At 38.1% G+C, this 20,263-nt stretch overlaps 1 protein-coding gene across 1 annotated transcript in view; it reads right to left on the minus strand.

The window, feature by feature from the left end:
* Positions 1-6,397, minus strand: part of LOC132649330 (aldo-keto reductase family 1 member C1-like) — a 298,798-nt gene extending 292,401 nt beyond the window's left edge. The window contains exons 1-2 of the mRNA XM_060373002.1: positions 6,377-6,397; positions 5,810-5,896 (exon numbers count right to left, since the gene is read on the minus strand). Coding sequence (XP_060228985.1) covers positions 5,810-5,896; positions 6,377-6,397 — 108 coding nt within the window. The remainder of the gene's footprint in view (positions 1-5,809; positions 5,897-6,376) is intronic.
* Between the last annotated feature and the right edge of the window lie 13,866 nt (positions 6,398-20,263).

Consider the following 20,263-nt stretch of genomic DNA (forward strand, 5'->3'; position numbering starts at 1 on the left):
TAATGTCTTTTTTTAAGTGTTTTGAATTTGTCAATATATTGAAATCCAATTTTCAAGAGTTTATTTTTCTTCATTGTGTCAAATCAGCTTACATGAACAAAAGGAAACCCTAAATTTCAAAGGATAATGGAGGCAATGAAATAATAAAAAATATATATGTAACAAACCAGGAGCTTTATGGTCTATCTAATTTAGAGTTGTTGGACCTCCCTGATCTTCCTGAAGAATACTCCAGACACCAGAGAAAGACAGTTCCAGTCTGAAGTTCAGACTCAAGGAACAGTGAAGATCACATTTAAGCAAATGGCCAAAGGTAGGCGTAAGAACTCACCCAACAAAAATCAGGACACCATGGTCTCTCCAGCATCCCCCAATATCAATGGATATTTTAATTCAGTGGTGGAAACACAGGAAAATGACTTTAAAGCTATGCTTATGTGGTTATTATGGGAACATAAAGAGGAAATGAGCAGAGCCCTAAAAGAAATACAAAAGACTATGACTGCCCACATACAGGAAAATTAAAGACACATAGAGAGGAAACTAACAAACAACAACAAAAAAAAAGAACCACATTCACTCAAATGAAGGAAGCAAAACATGAAAACAGAATTTCATGAAGCAAAACATGAAAACAGAATTAGAATCTATAAAGAAAACACAAACAGAGAAAACCCTGGAACTGGAGAACTTAGAGAAAAGATCAGGAACCACAGAGGTAAGCATCACCAATAGGATACAAGAGATGGAAGAGAGAATCTCAGGTGCTAAAGATGCCTTGCTGAAATTGATTCCTCCCTCAAAGAAAAAGTAAAATCAGAAAAGTCCCAAACACAAACATCCAAGAAATCAAGGATGCCATGAAAAGACGAAACTGAAGAATAATAGGAATATATTAAAAAGAAGACTCCAGGCTCCAAGGACCAGAAAATATTTTTAAGAAAATCATAGAAGAAAATTTTCCCAACTTAAAAAAAGAGATGTCCATAAACATACAAGAAGCCTACAGAATACCAAATAGACCAAACCAGAAAAGACATACTTCATGTAACATTATAGTCAAAACACTAAACCTACAAAACAAAGAAAAACTATTAAAGGCAGCAAGGGAAAAAAGTCAGGTAACATATGAAGGTAAACCAATCAGAATCACACCAGACTTCTCATCAGAAACTATGAAAGCCAGAAGGGCCTGGGCAGAGGTCATACAGTCTTTAAGGGAACACAGATGCTAACCCAGACTACTATACCCGTCAAAGTTTTCAATCAACATGGATGGAGAAAACAAAATATTACCTCAGAGTAAAGGCTGGAAAATTGTTTTCTCAAGCAAATGGACCCAGAAAACAAGCTGGGGTAGCTATCCTAATATCTAATAAAGTAGACTTTAAACCAAAATTAATCAAAAAAGAAGAGGAGGGCCACTACATTCCCATCATAGAAAAATTCCAACAAAAGGACATCACAATTTTGAAATTTATGCTCAAATAAAAGACCACTTACATTTGTAAACGAAACATTATTAAAGCTTAAATCACACATTGATCCAAACACCTTAATAGTGAGAGACTTCAACACTCCAGTCTCTGCAAAGTACAGGTCATCCGGTCAGAAGCAAAACAGGGAAACAATGGCACTTACAGAGGGCCTCAATCAAATGGATCTCATAGATGTCTACAAAACTTTCTACCCAAACTCAAAAGAGTACACCATCTTTTCAGCACTTCATGGAACCTTCTCCAAAATAAACCATATTGTTAGTCACAAAGCAAGCCTAAACAGATACAAGAAGATTGAAATAATCCCTTGTATCCTATCTGATCACCATGGACTAAAGCTGGACCTTAACAACGACAGAAACAGCAAAAAGCCTGCACATACGTGGAAACTGAACTACTCACTGCTCAATGAGAGCTGAGTTAGGGAAGAAATAAAGAAAAAAATTAAAGACTTTCTAGAATTTTATGAAAATGAAGATTCAACATACCCAAACTTATGGGACACAATGAAGGCAGTGCTAAGAGGAAAGCTCATAGCATTAAGTGCCTTCAAGAAGAAATTTGAAACATCTCATTCAAGCAACTTAATGGCCCAACTGAAAGCCCTAGGAAAAAAAAAAGAAGCAGATATACCGAAGGGGAGCAAATGGCTGGAAAAAAATCAAACTCAGGGCTGAAATCAAGCAATTAGAAACAAATAAAACTATTCAAAAAATCAAAGAAACCAAGAGCTGGTTCTTTGAGAAAATTAACAGGATAGACAAACCCTTAGCCAAACTAACTAAAAGGCAGAGATCCACTGTCCAAATTAACAAAAGGAGAAATGAAAAGGGGACATAACAAATGATACTGAGGAAATCCAAACAATCATTAGTTCTTACTACAAAAGCATATATACCACAAAATTTGAATATCTAAAATAAATGGACAATTTTCTTGATAGATTCCATCTACCTAAATTAAGTCAGGATCAGGTAGATACATTGAATATTCCTATATCCCACAAGGAAATAGAAGCAGTCATCAACAGTCTTCCTTCCAAAAAAATAATCCAGGGCCAAATGGTTTCACCACAGCATTCTAACAGACTTTCAGAGAAGAGCTAACTCCAATTCTCTGCAAACTATTCTACAAAATAGAAACAGAAAGAAGATTACCAAACTCATTCTATGAAGTCACAGTCACCTTTATATCTAAACCACACAAAGACCCAACTAAAAAAAAGAGAACTTCAGACCTATCTCTCATATGAACAGTGATGCAAATATACTCAATCAAATACTTTCAAACTGAAACCACGAACACATAAAAGATGTCATCCACCATGACCAAGTAGGCTTCATCCCAGGTATTCAAGGGTGGCTCAGTATAAGAAATCCATCAATGTCATACATCATATAAACACACTGAAGGAGAAAAACCACATGATCATCTCCTTAGATGCTGAAAAAGCATTTGACAAAGTCCAACACCCATTCATGTTTAAAGTCTTGGTGAGATCAGGGATACAAGGCACATACCTAAACATAGTAAAGGCAATATACAACAAGTTTATCGCCAACATCATACTCAATGGAGAGAAACTTAATCCCACTGAAATCAGGGACAAGACCAGGCTGCCCACTCTCTCCATATCTCTTCCACATAGTACTTGAAGTCCTAGCTAAAGCAATAAGACAACTAAAAGAGATCAAGGGGATACAAACCAGAAAGGAAGAGGTCAAAGTTTCACTATTCGCAGATGATAGGATAGTATACATGGGTGACCCCAAAAATTCAACCAGAGGACTCCTTCAACTGATAAACACCTTCAGCAAAGTGGCTGCATACAAAATTAACTCAAAAAAAGCAGAAGCCCTCCTGTATACCAAAGACAAAAGGGCCAAGAAAGAAATTAGGGAAACAACACCTACCATAATAACCACTAATAACATAAAGTATCTTGGGTCAACTCTAACCAAGCAAGTGAAAGACCTGTTTGAGAAAACCTTTAAGTCTCTGAAGAAAGAAATTGAAGAAGATACCAGAAGATGGAAAGATCTCCCATGCTCATGGATTGGTAGGATTAACATAGTGAAAATGGCCTTTTTGCTAAAAGCAATCTACAGATTCAATGCAATTCCCATCAAAATACTAACACAATTCTTTAGAGACCTTGAAAGAAAAATTCTCAACTTTTTATGGAGAAAAAAAAACACAAGAATTTCCAAAATGATTTGGTACAATAACAGATCCTCTGGAGGCATCCATCCCTGATCTCAAGCTGTACTACAGAGCAATAATAATAAAAACTGTATGGTATTGGTATAGAAACAGAAAGGAGGATCAATGGAACAAAATAGAAGACCCAGAAATAAACCCACACACCTATAAATACTTGATTTTGACAAAGAAGCCAAAATCATTCAATTGAAAAAAGACAGCATCTTCAACAAATGGTGCTGGTCCAACTCAATGTCTATATGCAGAAAATGAAAATAGATCCATGCTTATCACCCTGCACAAAACTAAAGTCTATGTGGATCAAAGACCTCAACATAAAACCAGACACATTAAATGGGTTAGAAGAAAAAGTGGGGAAGAGCCTAGAACTCATTGGCACAAGCACAGGAGACTACTTCCTGAACAGAACACCAACTGCACAGGCTCTATGATCAACAATAAATAAATGGGACCTCACGAAACTGAAAAGCTTCTGTAAAGCAAAAGACACTGCCATCAAAACCAAAGGATGGCCTACAGACTGGGAAAGGTTCTTCATCAATTCTACATCTGACAGAGGGCTGATATCCAGTATATATAAAGAACTCAAGAAGTTAAAAAGCAACAAATCAAGTAATCCAATTAAAAAAATGGGCATGGTGTTAAACAGAGAACTCTCTGTAGAGGATTGAAGAATGGCAGAAAACACTTAAAGAAATGCTCAACGTCCTTGTCCTTAGCTATCAGGGAGATGCAAATCAAAATGACCCTGAGATTTCACCTTACACTCATCAGAATGGCTAAGATCAAAAACTCAAGTGACAACACATGCTGGAAAGGTTGTGGAGAAAGGCAATCCCTCCTCCATTGCTGGTGGGAATGCAAATGTATACAACCACTTTGGAAATCAATCTGGTGCTTTCTCAGACAATTACGAATAGTGATTCCTCAAGATCCAGTTACACCACTCCTAGGAATATCAAACCATGCTCAACTACACAAGGACATTTGCTCAACCACACAAGGACATTTGCTCAACCATGTTTGTAGAAGCTTTATTTGTAATAGCCAGAACCTGGGAATAACCCAGATGTCCCTTAGCTGAGGAATGGATACAAAAATTGTGGTACTTTTACACAATGAAATATTACTCAGCAATTAAAAACAAGGAAATCATGAAATTTGCAGGCAAATGGTGGGACCTAGAAACCATCATCCTGAGTGAAATATCCCAAAAGCAGAAAGACACCCATGGTTATACTCACTTATATAGACCTATAAGCTAGGATAAATATACTGAAATCTATACACCTAAAGAAGATAAACAAGAAGGAGGACCCTGGGTAAGATGATCAATCCTCACTTAGAAAGACAAATGGGACGGACATTTGTTGTAGGAGAAAACAAGTAACAGGACAGGAGCCTACCACAGCGGGCCTTTGAAAGACTTTACCTAGAAGGGTGTCAAAGCAGATATTAAGAATCCTAGCCAAACTTTTGGCAGAGTACCGGGAATCATATGAAAAAAGGAGGCATTAGTAACACCTGGAGAGGACAGGAGCTCCACAAGGACTAAATATATCAGGGCACAGGGGTTTTTTACGAGACTTTTTCTCCAACCAAGGACCATGTATGGCTATATCCTAGAATCCCTGTTCAGATATAGCCCATGGTAGCTCAGTATCCAAGTGGATTCTTCGTTTCTGCTAGGTAATTTTTCCATGTTTATTTAGAGTTAACAAAGTTAGTTTTGCAACCAAAGTCAGCAATAACAGCACTGGAAATGCTGAGGGCACTTAAAAGTTCAAGGCTAGATTGTTTGCAGAGAGATAATCTTATGAATCATTAACAATGACAAATATCATACATGGGACATATACTTAGTTCATACCCTATAATTAAAATGAAATTCTAAGTCAAACTCAGAGCAAAGCACCAGAATTCAATGGCTCATTCAAGAAACTTTATTGTAGAGATATCTTTACTAACTGGCTTTCTAAAAGTGTAAATTATCCCCAGGAAGTGAGTTACTTTACAAGTCAGATAGACTCACATGCATTCTAGTTGTCTTTCTTTTGAATCCTCAACTCCAACATCACTGGTTTTACCTCTAGTGGTACAGCGGTACCAAAGCCCAACACAGGAATGAAGTGACCATCATTTAGTTCCATGCATTGACATTTGGAGTCCGTGGTCTATCACTCTTGAAGGGAAGCCTGCCCTGGTTGATGTTCATCCTCACAGGGCATTTAAGTAATGGCAGCTCCTCCTCTGCTTTCCTGGATAAAAATTAGTCCATGTCATGAGCGAGGAGTTAAGCTGAGAGCATTCCTAAAGTGATGATGAAATGACAAATGGTTAACTTATTTCAAAAGAAGAGAATTCGTGTCTTTTCTTTTATTGAAAATAGATTTCTATGCAATTAATGCTGAATACTTTTTTCTCTTCCTTTATTCCTCCCTGTTTCTCCTTCCATCCAGATCCACCCCTTTCTCTCTCTCACTAAAAAGCAAACAAGCTTCTACAGATATATAAAATAATATGATATAATAAATCTTATATAATAATATAACATGATAACCTAAGAATAAACAAAAACTAGTACGTTAAAATAACAAAAGGAAAAGCTTCTAAGGCATAAAATATAGATATAATAAATGCAGAGAATCACTTACTTGCACACTTAGGAATCTCATAAAAACTTTAAACTGGAAGCAATAGTATATATACAAAGGAACTGTAGGGTAAAAAGACACTTGAATATGTATGTATATATATGTACCTATATATATATACGTATATATACACACACACAAAATATATATTCATCTTATATGCTCACACATTTATACTATATGTTGTATTTAGATATACAATTTATCTATATTTATATATTCACATATAATTATGTATATTTTATATGATATATATTTTTATTTGATACATATGATAAAAATAAAAAAATATAGGGAAAGCCAGTCAGTCAGGGCAGGGCACAAACACCCCAATCCCCAACATTCAGGAAGAAAACAAGTAATGGATAGATGGGAGTGATACAGGAGCAGAGCAGTACTTCCTAGGCTGTGGGCAAAGGAGAAACTGGTGACATTTTGTTAGTGACTGATAGAAGGGAAGGCTGAGATGAGGGGTGAATTGTGTTGTTGCCCAGCATGGTCAAATAGATAGTGCACAGCAGCATATAGCTTAAACAGACATAAACTCAGCCCTGAAGCAAGCAACCCAGCCACAGGATCACCCTCAGTATGGGAAATGATTGAGGTCCAAAATGTGGAATGGTGTACTTTCTAGAGTATACCATCAAAGGACCACCATGTCCCAATAAGCTGCCAAGGGCAATGTGTGTCTGTGTGTGTCAGTGGCCTTGATATGGCTAGCATCCACATTGATGTCCTAGGACAGTGTTGTGATCTGGTGACATGTAGATATTCATGGTCTGTGCTGTGACCTGAGTCCACATTGATATCCAGGAGCCTTGCTGCCCCTGAGGACCATACTGATGTGAGTGGCCTGCCCTGCCACCTGAGACCATTGTAGTGACCAGCTCTCAGCTGCTGCTGAAGAACATACTTGGGACTGAGACTGCACTACAGCTGGGGACTGAGGTAATGTGGGGTCAGTTTGATAGCCCTGTCCCATTATTTCCAGAGGAGTTTAAGCATAGTCCCTGGCCTTTGCTGCTGCCTGATCCATGATGATATCCTGGTCCTTGATGTCACAGAGCACCATGTCTGGGTCTATAGCCTTAATGTGTCTACCACCAATTCCATATGTAAGTCCATGTTCTGTGCTGCAACCCGAAACTATGTTGTTGTCCCTGGGAAGTTCAGCCATGAGGTGCCACATTGATGTTTGTGACTTGGGCTTTGTAATTCAGAGTTTTGCTACAGATTTCTTTCCTATCCTTAAGATTATTTGGATATATTGTAAGTGATTATAAATGGATTCTTTTCTGACTTCACCCACTTTAAGTTTTCTATTGCTATGTAGAAAAGCTACTGGTTTTTGCATGTTGACTTTTATATAGAGTCACTTTCCTGAAAGTGTATCATTTCTAAAATTTTTCTGGTAGATGTCTTAGCGATTGTACTGTATACAGTCATATAATGTCCAAATGGCAAGGGTTTCTTCCTTTATCCTTTGCTCCTTTTATGTTTCCCTTGGTTTATTGTTCAAGCTAAGATATTGGACACTGTATTGATAATGAGTGGAAAGAGGAGATACCTTTGACATCATTTTAAAGAAAATGCTCTCAGACAATTTCCAGTTATTATAATTTTGGTTATGAGTTGAATGTGACTTTTTTATGTTATAATATGTTCTTACTATACTTTCTTTGATGTTTTTAATCATGAAGAGATGGTGGTTTTATGTAAAGACTAGTTCTTCACTTATTGATTATCTATAATTTCTGTCCTTAAGTGTATCTGGTTAATAAATTAAATTGGCATGAATATTAAGCAGGAATATAGGTTTGTAGTTCTCTTTTTTGTTGTATCTTAATTAAGGTTTGTTGTCCCGACCCGCGGGACCTAGTTATTCGTGGGGGCAAAGGGGGCCGCAGCCTGTAAAAGATGAGCGGGAGAAAGGAAGGACTCAAACGAATGTGCACTTGTCAAGAGTCAAATTTTATTGAACCGAAGTAGGCTTTTAACGCCAACCTTAGATATGGGCGGGGCGAGGGAGGAGCGCAGTGTAGAATCCTTTTTACTCAGGGAGGGGTAGGTTGGAAAAGCACACTTTAGAGCCTCTCAACTCAGGGAGGAGTAGGTTGGAAAGGCACACTGTAGAGCCTCTCAACTCAGGGAGGGGCAGGGTGGAAGTTACAAAATCTTCTTGGCCCAGGGCCTGGAATACTTTGCAGTTATTTTAGGAAGTCATGATACAGTTAGCACATTTCTGCAACTGTCAAGCAGAATGTTGGTCAACCAGGTGCAGCAGGGTGGGAGGAATGAGAAAAGGTCAGAAGTTTCTTATCTCCAACATCTCCCCCTTCTCTGTATACAAGAACAGGGATAGGGAGGTTACCGTGACCAGCTAATGGTGTCCCAAAGAAGGGCTCATTTTGGCAGCCAATTATTTTTGTTTAAGAGTAAAATTTTTGATCCAAAGGAGCAAACCGTCACCAGAGAGGCGAGCGTTCCCCAGAGTAGGTCAAGCATTGTCACTCATAGGCCATCGGTTTTGACAAGGCCATTTAGATTGACCACAGTACAAGGGGGCACAAACGGGGTCTGAGCCCGTTAGAAGGGCAGTGCTGGACCCTTACCCGTCATTGGATAGGCCTCCTCCCGGCGAGGTCATCCTGTCTTACGCGGGCCGATACTTATTCACCCGTTCCATCTCTGACTTACCAGACCACTCACTTTGTGGAAATGTAACGCATCTTGCTCTCAATAAGACCATCAAAACTCCATAAGGATCCTGGAAGGAATATGTTTAGTAGCCAAATAGTATATGAGGGGTCACGGAAACCTGAGTTATTATTTGGAGGGGTGGGACCAGAATTTCTACCTCTGGGTTGATTTTTGTAGGGAGGTGAAGTCTTTTAAGGGTCGAGATGTAGGGTTGTTTTGGTCCTTTGGCAGGTCAATGGTAGACTCCTCTTCTGTGGTGAGGTAATGTACTCCCACCGGATTGATTGCAGAATCCACCTGACTCTTAACAAAGCTTGTCAATCGATTAAAGGCCCAGGGGCCAAAGGAGAGAAGCAAAAGGATACCTACAAAAGGTTCTAGCAGACTGGGAAGCAGAGTGGTTAGCCATGGGGATGTGGAAAACCAATTTTGATACCAGGACTCCGGTTTCTCTCTGTTCCATTTTCGTTCCTCCAAACTGGAGCAAACCTTATCGATACTGCTTTGCACTAAACCTGTTTTGTCAGTGTAAAAGCAGCATTCTTCCTTGAGCGCAGCGCAGAGTCCACCTTCCTGGAAAAAAAAAAAACAACAACAAATCTAGACCAAGCCTTATCCTACCTCAGATAAGGACACCATAGAATCTTTTAGGTCCTGTAAGCCTTTTTGCAAATCTTGTAGGTCTTTGTCCACTGTTAGGGAGAGTTGGTTAAATTGTTGCTGGGAGGTAATTAGGGAAGCTATGCCTGTACCAGCTCCAGCGGCTCCAAGCCCTAGAATTACAGTTAGAGTAATGGCAGTTAAGGGCTCACGTTTAACTCGAGATGGATGTATCCCTTTTTCCCAAAAACGAAGGAACTCATCCTTACAATGTATAGTCAGCCTTGGGAAAAGCCATACAAGGACGCGGTAATCTCTATGGACTAAAAAGGTGGAGCTTACAAGATTAGGAATAAGACCAGTGGAGCAGGCAGAATAAATGCCATTAGGTGCAGCAATATATGTAAAGCTTGAATTTACAAGAGTAATATTGCAAATTTCTTGTAAAGCCACCAGGGGAAGCATAGAAGGTCCCAATAGGCACGTTCCAATTCCAGACACCTGTGTGACTGTAAGGCTGACTCCCTCTGGGTGCTGCCACCGTAAGGCATTAGAATCATTAGTTATAATTACTTCTAAGGGTAAGGCTACACCCTCGTAGAAGGGTGGTCATGGTGAGTAACACACCCAGCATTCCTGAAAATCAGTGGCATTAATTTGATGTATGGCCTTTTCGTAGAAGGGCAGAAGCAAAAGGAATGTAATTGCCTTTGGCAGGGTTACTAAGTGACTAGAAATCACAGGATGTGATTTCTCCAAGAAGTCTGTGTCCTCTCTCCCATCTTATTAGCCTTATTTCCTTAAAATTAATGATTTCTATGTATTTATATCCAATCATAGTGTTTTATATGCAGGCCTTTAATCTTCTTAGTAAAGAAAAACATAAATTTTACCTTTTGTGAAGCTTTTTGTAAATGACTCAGAATGAAAGCTTTCGCATGGTGGGCAGGAAAGTGGAGTAGCTAGCACAGCTACCAGAGTGATCTTAGACCTGATCAGTCTGCCCTAGAAAACCATGTGGGTTTAGCCAGTCTTTTAATACCTGAGTACCAATGTTAAGAGTATGGATAATGTGCCCCATGTAGGATGCCAAATGTAGACTGGCAGCTTATATCTCATGATGAAGGAAAAAAACAAAAACAAAAACAAAAAACCAAAAAAAAAAAAACAACCAAACAAAGAAAAAAAAACCAAACAAACAAACAAACAACAACAACAAAAAAAATAAGCCCCAGGGTGACCTTTAAACCTTTTAAATAAAGACACCAAGACCTTTTAAATTTTCAAAGCTTAGGGCTTAGCTGGGTAGACTCTCAACTATCTTACCTAAGTTACCCTATCCACCTTGCATCACCTAGCAATGTGGCCAGCTCTCCTCCCAGGTCCATGAACATGTCTGCCTTTCTCACTGGCAAAGGGGCTTTTCTCTTTCCCCTTCTCAGAGTTTTGTGTGTGTGTGTGTGTGTGTGTGTGTGTGTGTGTGTGTGTGTTTATTTTTTTAACCCTCTATCAGGAAGTCCCACCTTCAACTTCCTGTCCTTCTGGCCAGCTAGTTGGCCAATCAGATTTTTATTGATAGCTGCTCCATCCATCCAAGGTATCCCTCTACAGGGGCTGATCCATGGGAGAGGTACATTCTTCTTCCTTTCTTGGCAGTTAGTTGTGTGCAGTTCTTTATCTAGAGAGGGCTTCTATGAGATTTTCCCCCTTCCATGTTATCAAGTCTTTTTGTTTTGCAGTAGTGGAATCCAGAGTCTTGTTTGTGCAGCCCGTTCTAACAGAGGCAGTCAGGAAACAGACTTCCTGGTATTTTGGCTGTCAGAGGTTTTCCCCTCCTCAAAGAATTCCCTGAGCCTAACATGCAGAAGATATTCTGAAGATGTATCTATTGGGGCTGGGCTCCCGCAATCAATCAGTCTTTACTTTGAGGCCAGTTGTGGGGGTCTATAATATGCTATAGAAAGAAGCTTCTTTAATGGCTGCCCGCACAAATATGAATTCCAAGTGGATCAAAGATATTGATATTTATAAGGCAATTTAGATACAAAGTTTTGATGAGTGTCTTTATGATTCTGATTTACTCTCTTCTCCTGTATCTATTTTATTACAAGATAATAAACTCTTTTCTTAAACACTAGTGCATAACATAGTTCACATTTTTTCTCACATGAAATTTTCTATTGGGAAACATTCCAGTCTTACTCAATAAGACTGAGATGCATCACTGTGGTACTAGTCAACAATGAGTCACAGTGTTGAAGGAGGTTATTTATTACTGTGAACATGTTGCTGTGGTTCTAGGGCAGTAGTGAGAAGGTGAATGTGTCTTTTGCACATTTTCTGTGAATGACTAAATATCCAGGAGATTAACACACCAGTGTTTTCAGTCAACACTGACCTATCTGTCTCCTAAGATCTTATTTCCCACTGTCAAAATCCTAAGTCAAAAATCAGTCAAACATGCAGTTCTGCACTAACAAAACAAAGTAAAGGACACCTTTCTGCAGAGAAGTTAGGGTACTAAGGACGGCTGTTTCGGACTTCCATATACCAAGTTCAGAAAAATTCTTTTAAACAGGTTATTTTGATTATATTTTCAAAGCTGTAAGTGAAATTTTGATGTATAACTCTTAAAAAAAAACATAGTGTATTCTGTATATGGTTGCGTGGTGAGGCCTGTTTCTGTGTGAGCTGGTGAAGGAGAGTGTCAGAATTAGAAAAAGCAAATTATATCTCAAAACTAGACCAAGGGTATTGAAAATTTACGAAGGGAGCTTGGTGTGTGTCTTGGTTGGTGTTCAGCTGGCCTAGTATGCAAGATGCTCAGGGTTCATTCCTCAGCACTGTGTGAAAAGCACAGAGTGATGCAAGTTTGTAATCCCTGTACTGAGAGGTAGAAGTAGGGGCCGTGAGACAAAGGTTGCCTCAGCTACATAGTGAGTTTAATATACATCTGCTCTATGGGAAACAATGTCACTTTAAAAAAAACCCATGAAAGAAAAACAAAGAAAATCCATATGTTCTATGTTTAAACAGGTTCCAACTTTTTTTTTTGGGGGGGGTGAGTAAAAGAAACTTCTAAACTGAATCTGACTGAAAATGGTCACTGCTCTCCTCAGGAATAATCTCTAGCCCTCAGAAACCTCAATCCAATTGAGGGTTTAGGTGAGACAGTGTTCCTCCAGACAGTCTGGTCAGCAGTTGAGAGACACCCCATTTTCCTCTATTCTATGACTCAGAAGGCAGTGGTCATCTGCTGTGTTGAAAGAAGGTAAGTCACTAAAAGCTGAGCTAAGCTGGATGCTTGAGATCATGAAATAAAGTGCATTGCCAAGGCACTTTAGTTTGGCTACAGAGTGACCTGACAGGCAGTTGGGAAGACTCAGACCTCCATAGCTGGCAAGCTAAAAGATCCATGTACCAAGAAGCTCATTGCAGGCTGGAAAGGGTATAAGCAGATAGGTTCAGACTCGGTGGCTGGAGACTTATCTCAGCAAGTGAGAATAACACAGAGTTTGATAGTTTGGTACCTGAGGTGAACATTGACTCAAATTGTTTATCTACCTACTATTGTTCACATTTATAACACCCCAAAACTTTGAAGCTAGTGTTGAACATAAAATCCACAGTACATCACTTCAGGAGAATGATTACAACTCAGCAAGTCTTGAAATTATGAAACTATATCCTTTGTTTTGCTAGTTTCCATGCTGTGGTTGCTTCTCACACTTCTAACACAAGTTGAAAACATCATGCAGCTGAAATATTATCTATCCCAAGGCTTTTAATCTGAGGATTTTCGGCAGTGTGATATAAGAGCTCAGGACCAAGATGATGAGCTAAGTGTAATCTTCAGCAGTCCCTGATACACAGAGAATGGGAACTACAACAGTGATGACATCTCTGACGGACACTCACTGAAAACAGTCATAGCAACAGTGTAAATCCAAGGACAGACAGGATTTTATTAATTAAACTGCTCATCACCATGTACATGAATGGCAATTTCCAGTATCTGAGAACCTCTGCTCCAACCTCCATTGTTTTCTTACTTTCTGCTCACATTTTCTTATTTTTTTTTTGAACCATGAATTTAGCAAGGTATTTTTTCATTATTCGGTATTAAAATTATGCTTCTTCTTTTTATTGTTTTTATAATCATCTAGCTTTGATTTCTGATAAATATGCTTTTCTTTTAGGAATAATATGACTTCTCATTAGTTTTGTTTTTGCTTTTCAGCCCGTATGTTTCTACCTTTACCAAATATTTTCACTTTTTATTGTTTTTTGTTAACTTTTAATTCTGCCTTTTATATTTATTTCATCTTGTTCTAAACTTGTTTACTTGCAGAAATTTACTTTTTACTTATTTTTTCATATCTCAATTTTCTACACTTCTTCCCTTTGATAATATTCTTCTCCACCTTTTCTGCTCTACCCTGACTTATTTTTAACATTGCCTGTCCTATTTCCCCTGTTTCATTTTCTTCACCTGATCATTTAATATCTCTTCATTTATCCTAAATAAATTTTAATTATAGAACATATTATGCCACAATCTTGCAATCCCATATTTGGAGTCACTGCTGATGTAGTAATGGGCCATGGGTAACTTTAAATGTGCTTCTGCAACTCATTTGGCTTGATGTGGTTGCCGATATAACACTTTGTTTTCTCCCACTGGAACTGGCAACAAAACATACACAACAAAGACAAATCTTGCACCACACAAATGCAAGAAGCAAGAAAAACAAGACATCATGATTCTTACCAAAACAACTTTGCAGAAAAAAACAGGAACATCAGGGCATCATGACCCTTCTAAGAATAACAACTCCTTAACTACTGAATGTGCAGATACTGTAATTGGTAAAATGCCAGAGAAAGACTGAAACTGTTCTGGTAATAAGGATCACTTTGTGAAGGAGGAGACAAAGGACAGGTGAATTCACTCTGAGGCATGGAGCACAAAGGTAGCAATATGGAGAAAAACAGTCTGCAGATGGATGGAATGATGACTGTGGATTAGACTCATTAGATATTAATCTGAGTTAACAATAATGCATCAGTGCCATGTGAAGGGAAGAAATAAAAGCAGTTCTGCTTGGAGTCATTTAACCAACACTGAGTTCAGCTTTGAGTTCTCTACTCCATGCTCCCTTTGTCGTTTACCTGCTGCTGTTGTGAGTCTGAATGGAGCCTGTCTGAAGCTGAGTCTGTCCCTGTGTCTCATCTATTCTGGCTATGTGTGCCTGCGGTGACACTGTGTATATATCTGGAGTGGATCTCTGTGTATGTCATCTTCTATCTCTTCTGTCCCTATCAGAGGGATACACTCTTTTTATTGAACAACACAGAAAACATTTTATGGGTAAGGGATTTGATACATTACAAAATATTTAACATAGTTTCACATGGGAGTGGGTTACTGTCTTCAACTGATTCCACCTGCCTCAGATAACAAACATCAATATTTATCAACCAATATTTATAATATTAATGTTCCTTTCAAATATTTATTTTTTTTCACCTTCCAGAATTCCTTTTTTCAGAAAATGATATACCTACATTATCTAGTTCAGATGCATGGATGATTACATTGGTAAAGGTATGTTAGGTGGCAAAAGTTGATTACATGGGAAAAATCAAGTCAGGTAAAGTTGATTATTATATTAATCTCTTTTTTAAGAATGTAAATAAAGTAAATAAACATGCTAAGTACATAGTTAGTTGGCAGTCTCAAGTCTTTAAGTGATCCCAAGTTGTGTTATTAACTTTCACTGTGTAGTCCCACAAATGTTCTCCTTTTTTAGATGGTAGGAAATAGCTTGCTAATATTGCATTGTCACAAATCAATATGTATGAAAAGGGTAGAAAAAGTCGAAGAAAAGAAATCAGCAGTGTAATGGAGAAAAGGACAACCATGTCAGAGGTTAAAAAAAAACTCAAACAAAACAAAACAAAGAACTGAGAATAGGCATGAGGGTGCAAACCTTTAATCTCAGCACTTGGTAGGCAGTGGAATGCAGATGAAAAGGAAAACACAAATATTTGAGTCTTTTTGATATAGGTGATATAATTCTAAGAGGATAGTGTATAGGTATGAGCCACTTATGTTGACTGAGGATCTATTTTCAAGTGCTAGCTGCCTGGGGACAAGGAGGAGTCATTTTCCTTTAGGCGTGCGGGGCCCACAAGGCTTCCCATTTCCAATATTTCAGAAGATTATCCCATATTCAAAGGCATAAAAGTGGCACAAATAGACTTACTGTATATTAAAAACTATGAGAAAGAGAGGGAGAGGGAGAGATAAGGACAAACAGAAAGAGAAAGAGAGAGAGAGAGAACGTGAAGTTTGAAGGGAAAGGATTAGACAGGTAAGGGAGCAATTTGAAGGGAGAGAATGGGGAAGTAGATTTGGTCCAAATATATTACATATATGTACAAATATTAAAATATTAAAAAAATATATAACAAAGTACCAAACATTTCAATTAAAAAAAATAACATAAAACTCTCAAGTATATGACCTAGTGTTGCCCTTTAAGTCCTTGACAAAGAAGACTCCAAAACAGGAGTGGCAAGACATAATAGAAAGCAAAGGCAGACATGAATAGAGATGAAAGAAAGCACAACATAGGACAAGTCAAACAAAAGGTACATTCCTTAAAAAATAGTCAAGATTAATAAAGACGTAGCCACATTCATCAAAATAGAAACACAGAAGAACCAAAGTGACCACTTGATATGAAAACTGAGTTCTTTACAGATTCTAATGAAGTAGAATCATTTGGAGATATTTTGAAATTTTATTATCCCAAACATGAATATTTTTCATGATATGGATAAATATCCAGATACAGATGACCTACCGTAGAAAAATAAAAACATATATAACCAACCTTTACATATCCAAAGCAACCAGTCCAGCTCATGTAGTAACACAAGTCTCTCTAAATGAAGAAAATCAATGACTGGACAAATTACAAGTTTCTACTAAGGATTTCATGAAAAGCAAATGTCTGCATTCCTTAGATTGTTCTATAAAATAAAAATAGAGTGAAGACTGTAAGACCCTTATGCATCTAGTGTTATCCTAATGCCAAACCTAGATGAAGACTTAACAAAGAAAGAGAACCATAAACTTATTTTCCTGTTAAAAAATCATGCCAATTTAATTTAATAATTAAATATACCGAAAAACTGAAATCACAGATAATCAGTAAGTGACAGACAAGTCTTTACCTAAACCCAATATCTCCTCATGATTAAAAACACCAAATAAAACATGGATAGAAAGAGCACATCACAATATAATAAAAGTCACATACAACTCATAACCAAAATTATAATAACTGGAAATTGTCTGAGAGCATTTTCTTTAAGTTGAGGCCAAAAGTATCTCCTCTTTCTACTCACTATCAATACAGTGTCCAATATCTTAGCTCAAACAATAAACCAAGGGAAACATAAAAAGAAGCAAAAGATAAAGGAAGTAACACTTGCCATTTGGAGATTATATGACTATATACAGTAGAATCTCTAAGACATCTACCAGAGAACTTTGAGAAATGATACACTTTCATCCAAGTGACTCTATATAAAAGTCAACATGCAAAACCAGTAGCTTTTCTACATAGCAATAGAAAACTTAAAGTGGGTGAAGTCAGAAAAGAATCCATTTATAATTACTTACAATACATCCAAATAAGCTTAAGGACAGGAAAGAAATCTGCAGCAAAACTCTGAAGTACAAAGCCCAAGTCACCCACATCAATGTGGCACCTCATGGCAGAATTGCCCAGGGATATCAACATAGTTTCAGATGCAGCACAGAACATGACACCCATATGGAACTGGTGGTAGCCGAATAAGACTTTAGACCCAGACATGGTGGTCTGTGGCATCAAGGACCAGGATATCATCATGGATCAGGCAGCAGCAAAGGCCAGGGACTATGCTTAGCTTCCTGTGGAAATATGGGACAGGGATATCAAATTGGACCCCATATTACCTCAGGCCCCAGCTGTAGTACAGTCTCAGTCCCAAGTATGTTCTTCAGCAGCAGCTGAGAGCTGGTCACTACAATGGTCTCAGGTGGCAGGGCAGGCCACTCACATCAGTATGGTCCTCAGGAGCAGCAAGGCTCCTGGATATCAATGTGGACTCAGGTCACAGCACAGACCATGAATATCTACATGTCACCAGATCACAACACTGTCCTAGGACATCAACGTCGATTCTAGCCATATCAAGGCCACTGACACACACACACATTGCCCATGGCAGCTTATTGGGACATGGTGGTCCTTTGATGGTATACTCAAGAAAATACACCATTCCTCATTTTGATCCTCCATCATTTCCCACACCAAGGGTGATCCTGTGGCTGGGTTGCTTGTTTGAAGGATGAGTTTACATCTGTATAATCTATATGCTGCTGCATAGCACCCTCTCAACCATGCTGAGCAACAACCCACTCTACCACCCTTGATCTCAGCCCTCTCTTTCAGCTGTCACTGTAGTCATGCCACTAGTTCTTCCTGTGTCCATAGCCAGCATAGGACTCCTCTACTCCTGTATCACTCCCATTTCTACCTCGCCTGTTCCCTTCTTGCCTGACTGGGGAGAGGGTGTTTGTGCCCTGCCCTGCCTGGCTGGCCTTCCCTATTTCCTTATTTTTATCATACATACCAAATAAAAATATGTATCATATCAAATATCATATGTATGAATATATCTACATATGTATTATATATAATATAAGTGAATATATATATATATTCAGTATATATATATATCATTCAGTATATATATATACTGACTAAAAAGGCATGTATATTGAAATCTCTTTCCACCCTACAGTTTTGTTGTATATATGCTATTGCTTCCAGTTTAGAGATTTTTTGAGATTCCTGAGTGTGCAAGTGAGTGAGTCTCTGCTTCTATATCTATTCCAAATCTTTTTTCTTAGGCTTTTTTTCTTCTGTTTGTTTGCATTGTCCTATTTCAATGTATTGGTTTTTGTTTATACTTATGTTATCATATTACATTATTGTTATATTTATCATATTATATTACATTAAAAGTGTATTTTTTCCAAATGAGAGACAGAAATGACATGGATCTGGATGGGAGGGGAGACAGGGAATGAGTAGAAGGAGAGAAAAAAGTAAGAAGCATTATTTCTATAAATCTATTTTCTAGATCCCACCATTTGCCTGCAAATTTCATGATTTCCGTATTTTTAATTGCTGAGTAGTATTCCATTGTGTAAAAATACCACACTTTCTGTATCCATTCCTCAAGTGAGGGACATGTGGGTTGCTTCCATGTTCTGGCTATTATGAATAAAGCTGCTACAAACATGGTTGAGCAAAAAGTCCTTGTTGTATACTTGAGCATCTTTTGGATATATGCCTAGGAGTAGTATAGCTGGATCTTGAGGAAGCTCTATTCCTAATTGTCTGAGAAAGCACCAGATTGATTTCCACAGTGGTTGTATAAGTTTAGATTCCCACAAGCAATAGAAGAGGGTTCTACTTTCTCCACAACCTCTCAAGTATCTGTTGTCACTTGAGTTTTTGATCTTAGCCATTCTGATGGGTGGAGGGAGAAATCTCAAGTTTGCTTAGATTTGCATTTCCCTGATGACTAAGGACATTGAGCATTTGTTTAAGTGTTTCTCTGCCAATCTATATTCCTCTACAGAGACTTCTCTGTTTAGCTCTGTACCTCATTTTTTAACTGGATTACTTGATTTGTTGTTTTTTAAATTCTTGCATTCTTGCTCTGAGAGCCTGTGCTGTTGGTGTTCTGTTCAGGAAGTTGTCTCCTGTGCCAATGAGTTCTAGGCTGTTCCCCAATTTTTCTTCCAACAAATTTAGAGTAGCTGGTTTTATGCTGAGGTCTTTGATCCACTTGGACTTTAGTGTTGTGCAGGGTGATAAATATGGATCTATTTTCATTTTTCTGCATGTGGGCATCCAGTTGGACCAGCACCATTTGTTGAAGATGCTGTCTTTTTTCCATTGAATAGTTTTGGCTTCTTTGTCAAAAATCGAGTATTCATAGGTGTGTGGGTGCATTTCTGGGTCTTCTATGCGGTTCCATTGATCCTCCTTTCTGTTTTTATGCCAATACCATGCAGTTTTTATTAGTATTGCTCTGTAGTACAACTTGAGGTCAGGGATGGAGATACCTCCAGATGATCTGTTGTTGTACATGATTGTTTTGGAGATTCTGGGTTTTTTGTTTCTCCATATTAAGCTGAGAATCTTTTTTTCAAGGTTTGTAAAGAATTGAGTTGGTATTTTGATGGGAATTGCATTGAATCTGTAGATTGCTTTTGGCAGGATGGCCATTTTCACAATGTTAATCCTACCAATCCATGAGCATGGGAGATCTTTCCATTTTCTGATATCTTCTTCAATTTCTTTCTTTAGAGACTTGAAGTTTTTCTCAAACAGGTCTTTCACTTGCTTGGTTAGTGTCACCCCAAGGTACTTTATGTTATTAGTGACTATTGTGAAGGGTGTTGTTTCCCGAATTTCTTTCTCGGCCCTTTTGTCTTTGGTATACAGGAGG

This window comes from Meriones unguiculatus, chromosome 19 (assembly GCF_030254825.1).
Source record: "Meriones unguiculatus strain TT.TT164.6M chromosome 19, Bangor_MerUng_6.1, whole genome shotgun sequence".
NCBI classification, from domain to species: Eukaryota; Metazoa; Chordata; class Mammalia; order Rodentia; family Muridae; genus Meriones; species Meriones unguiculatus.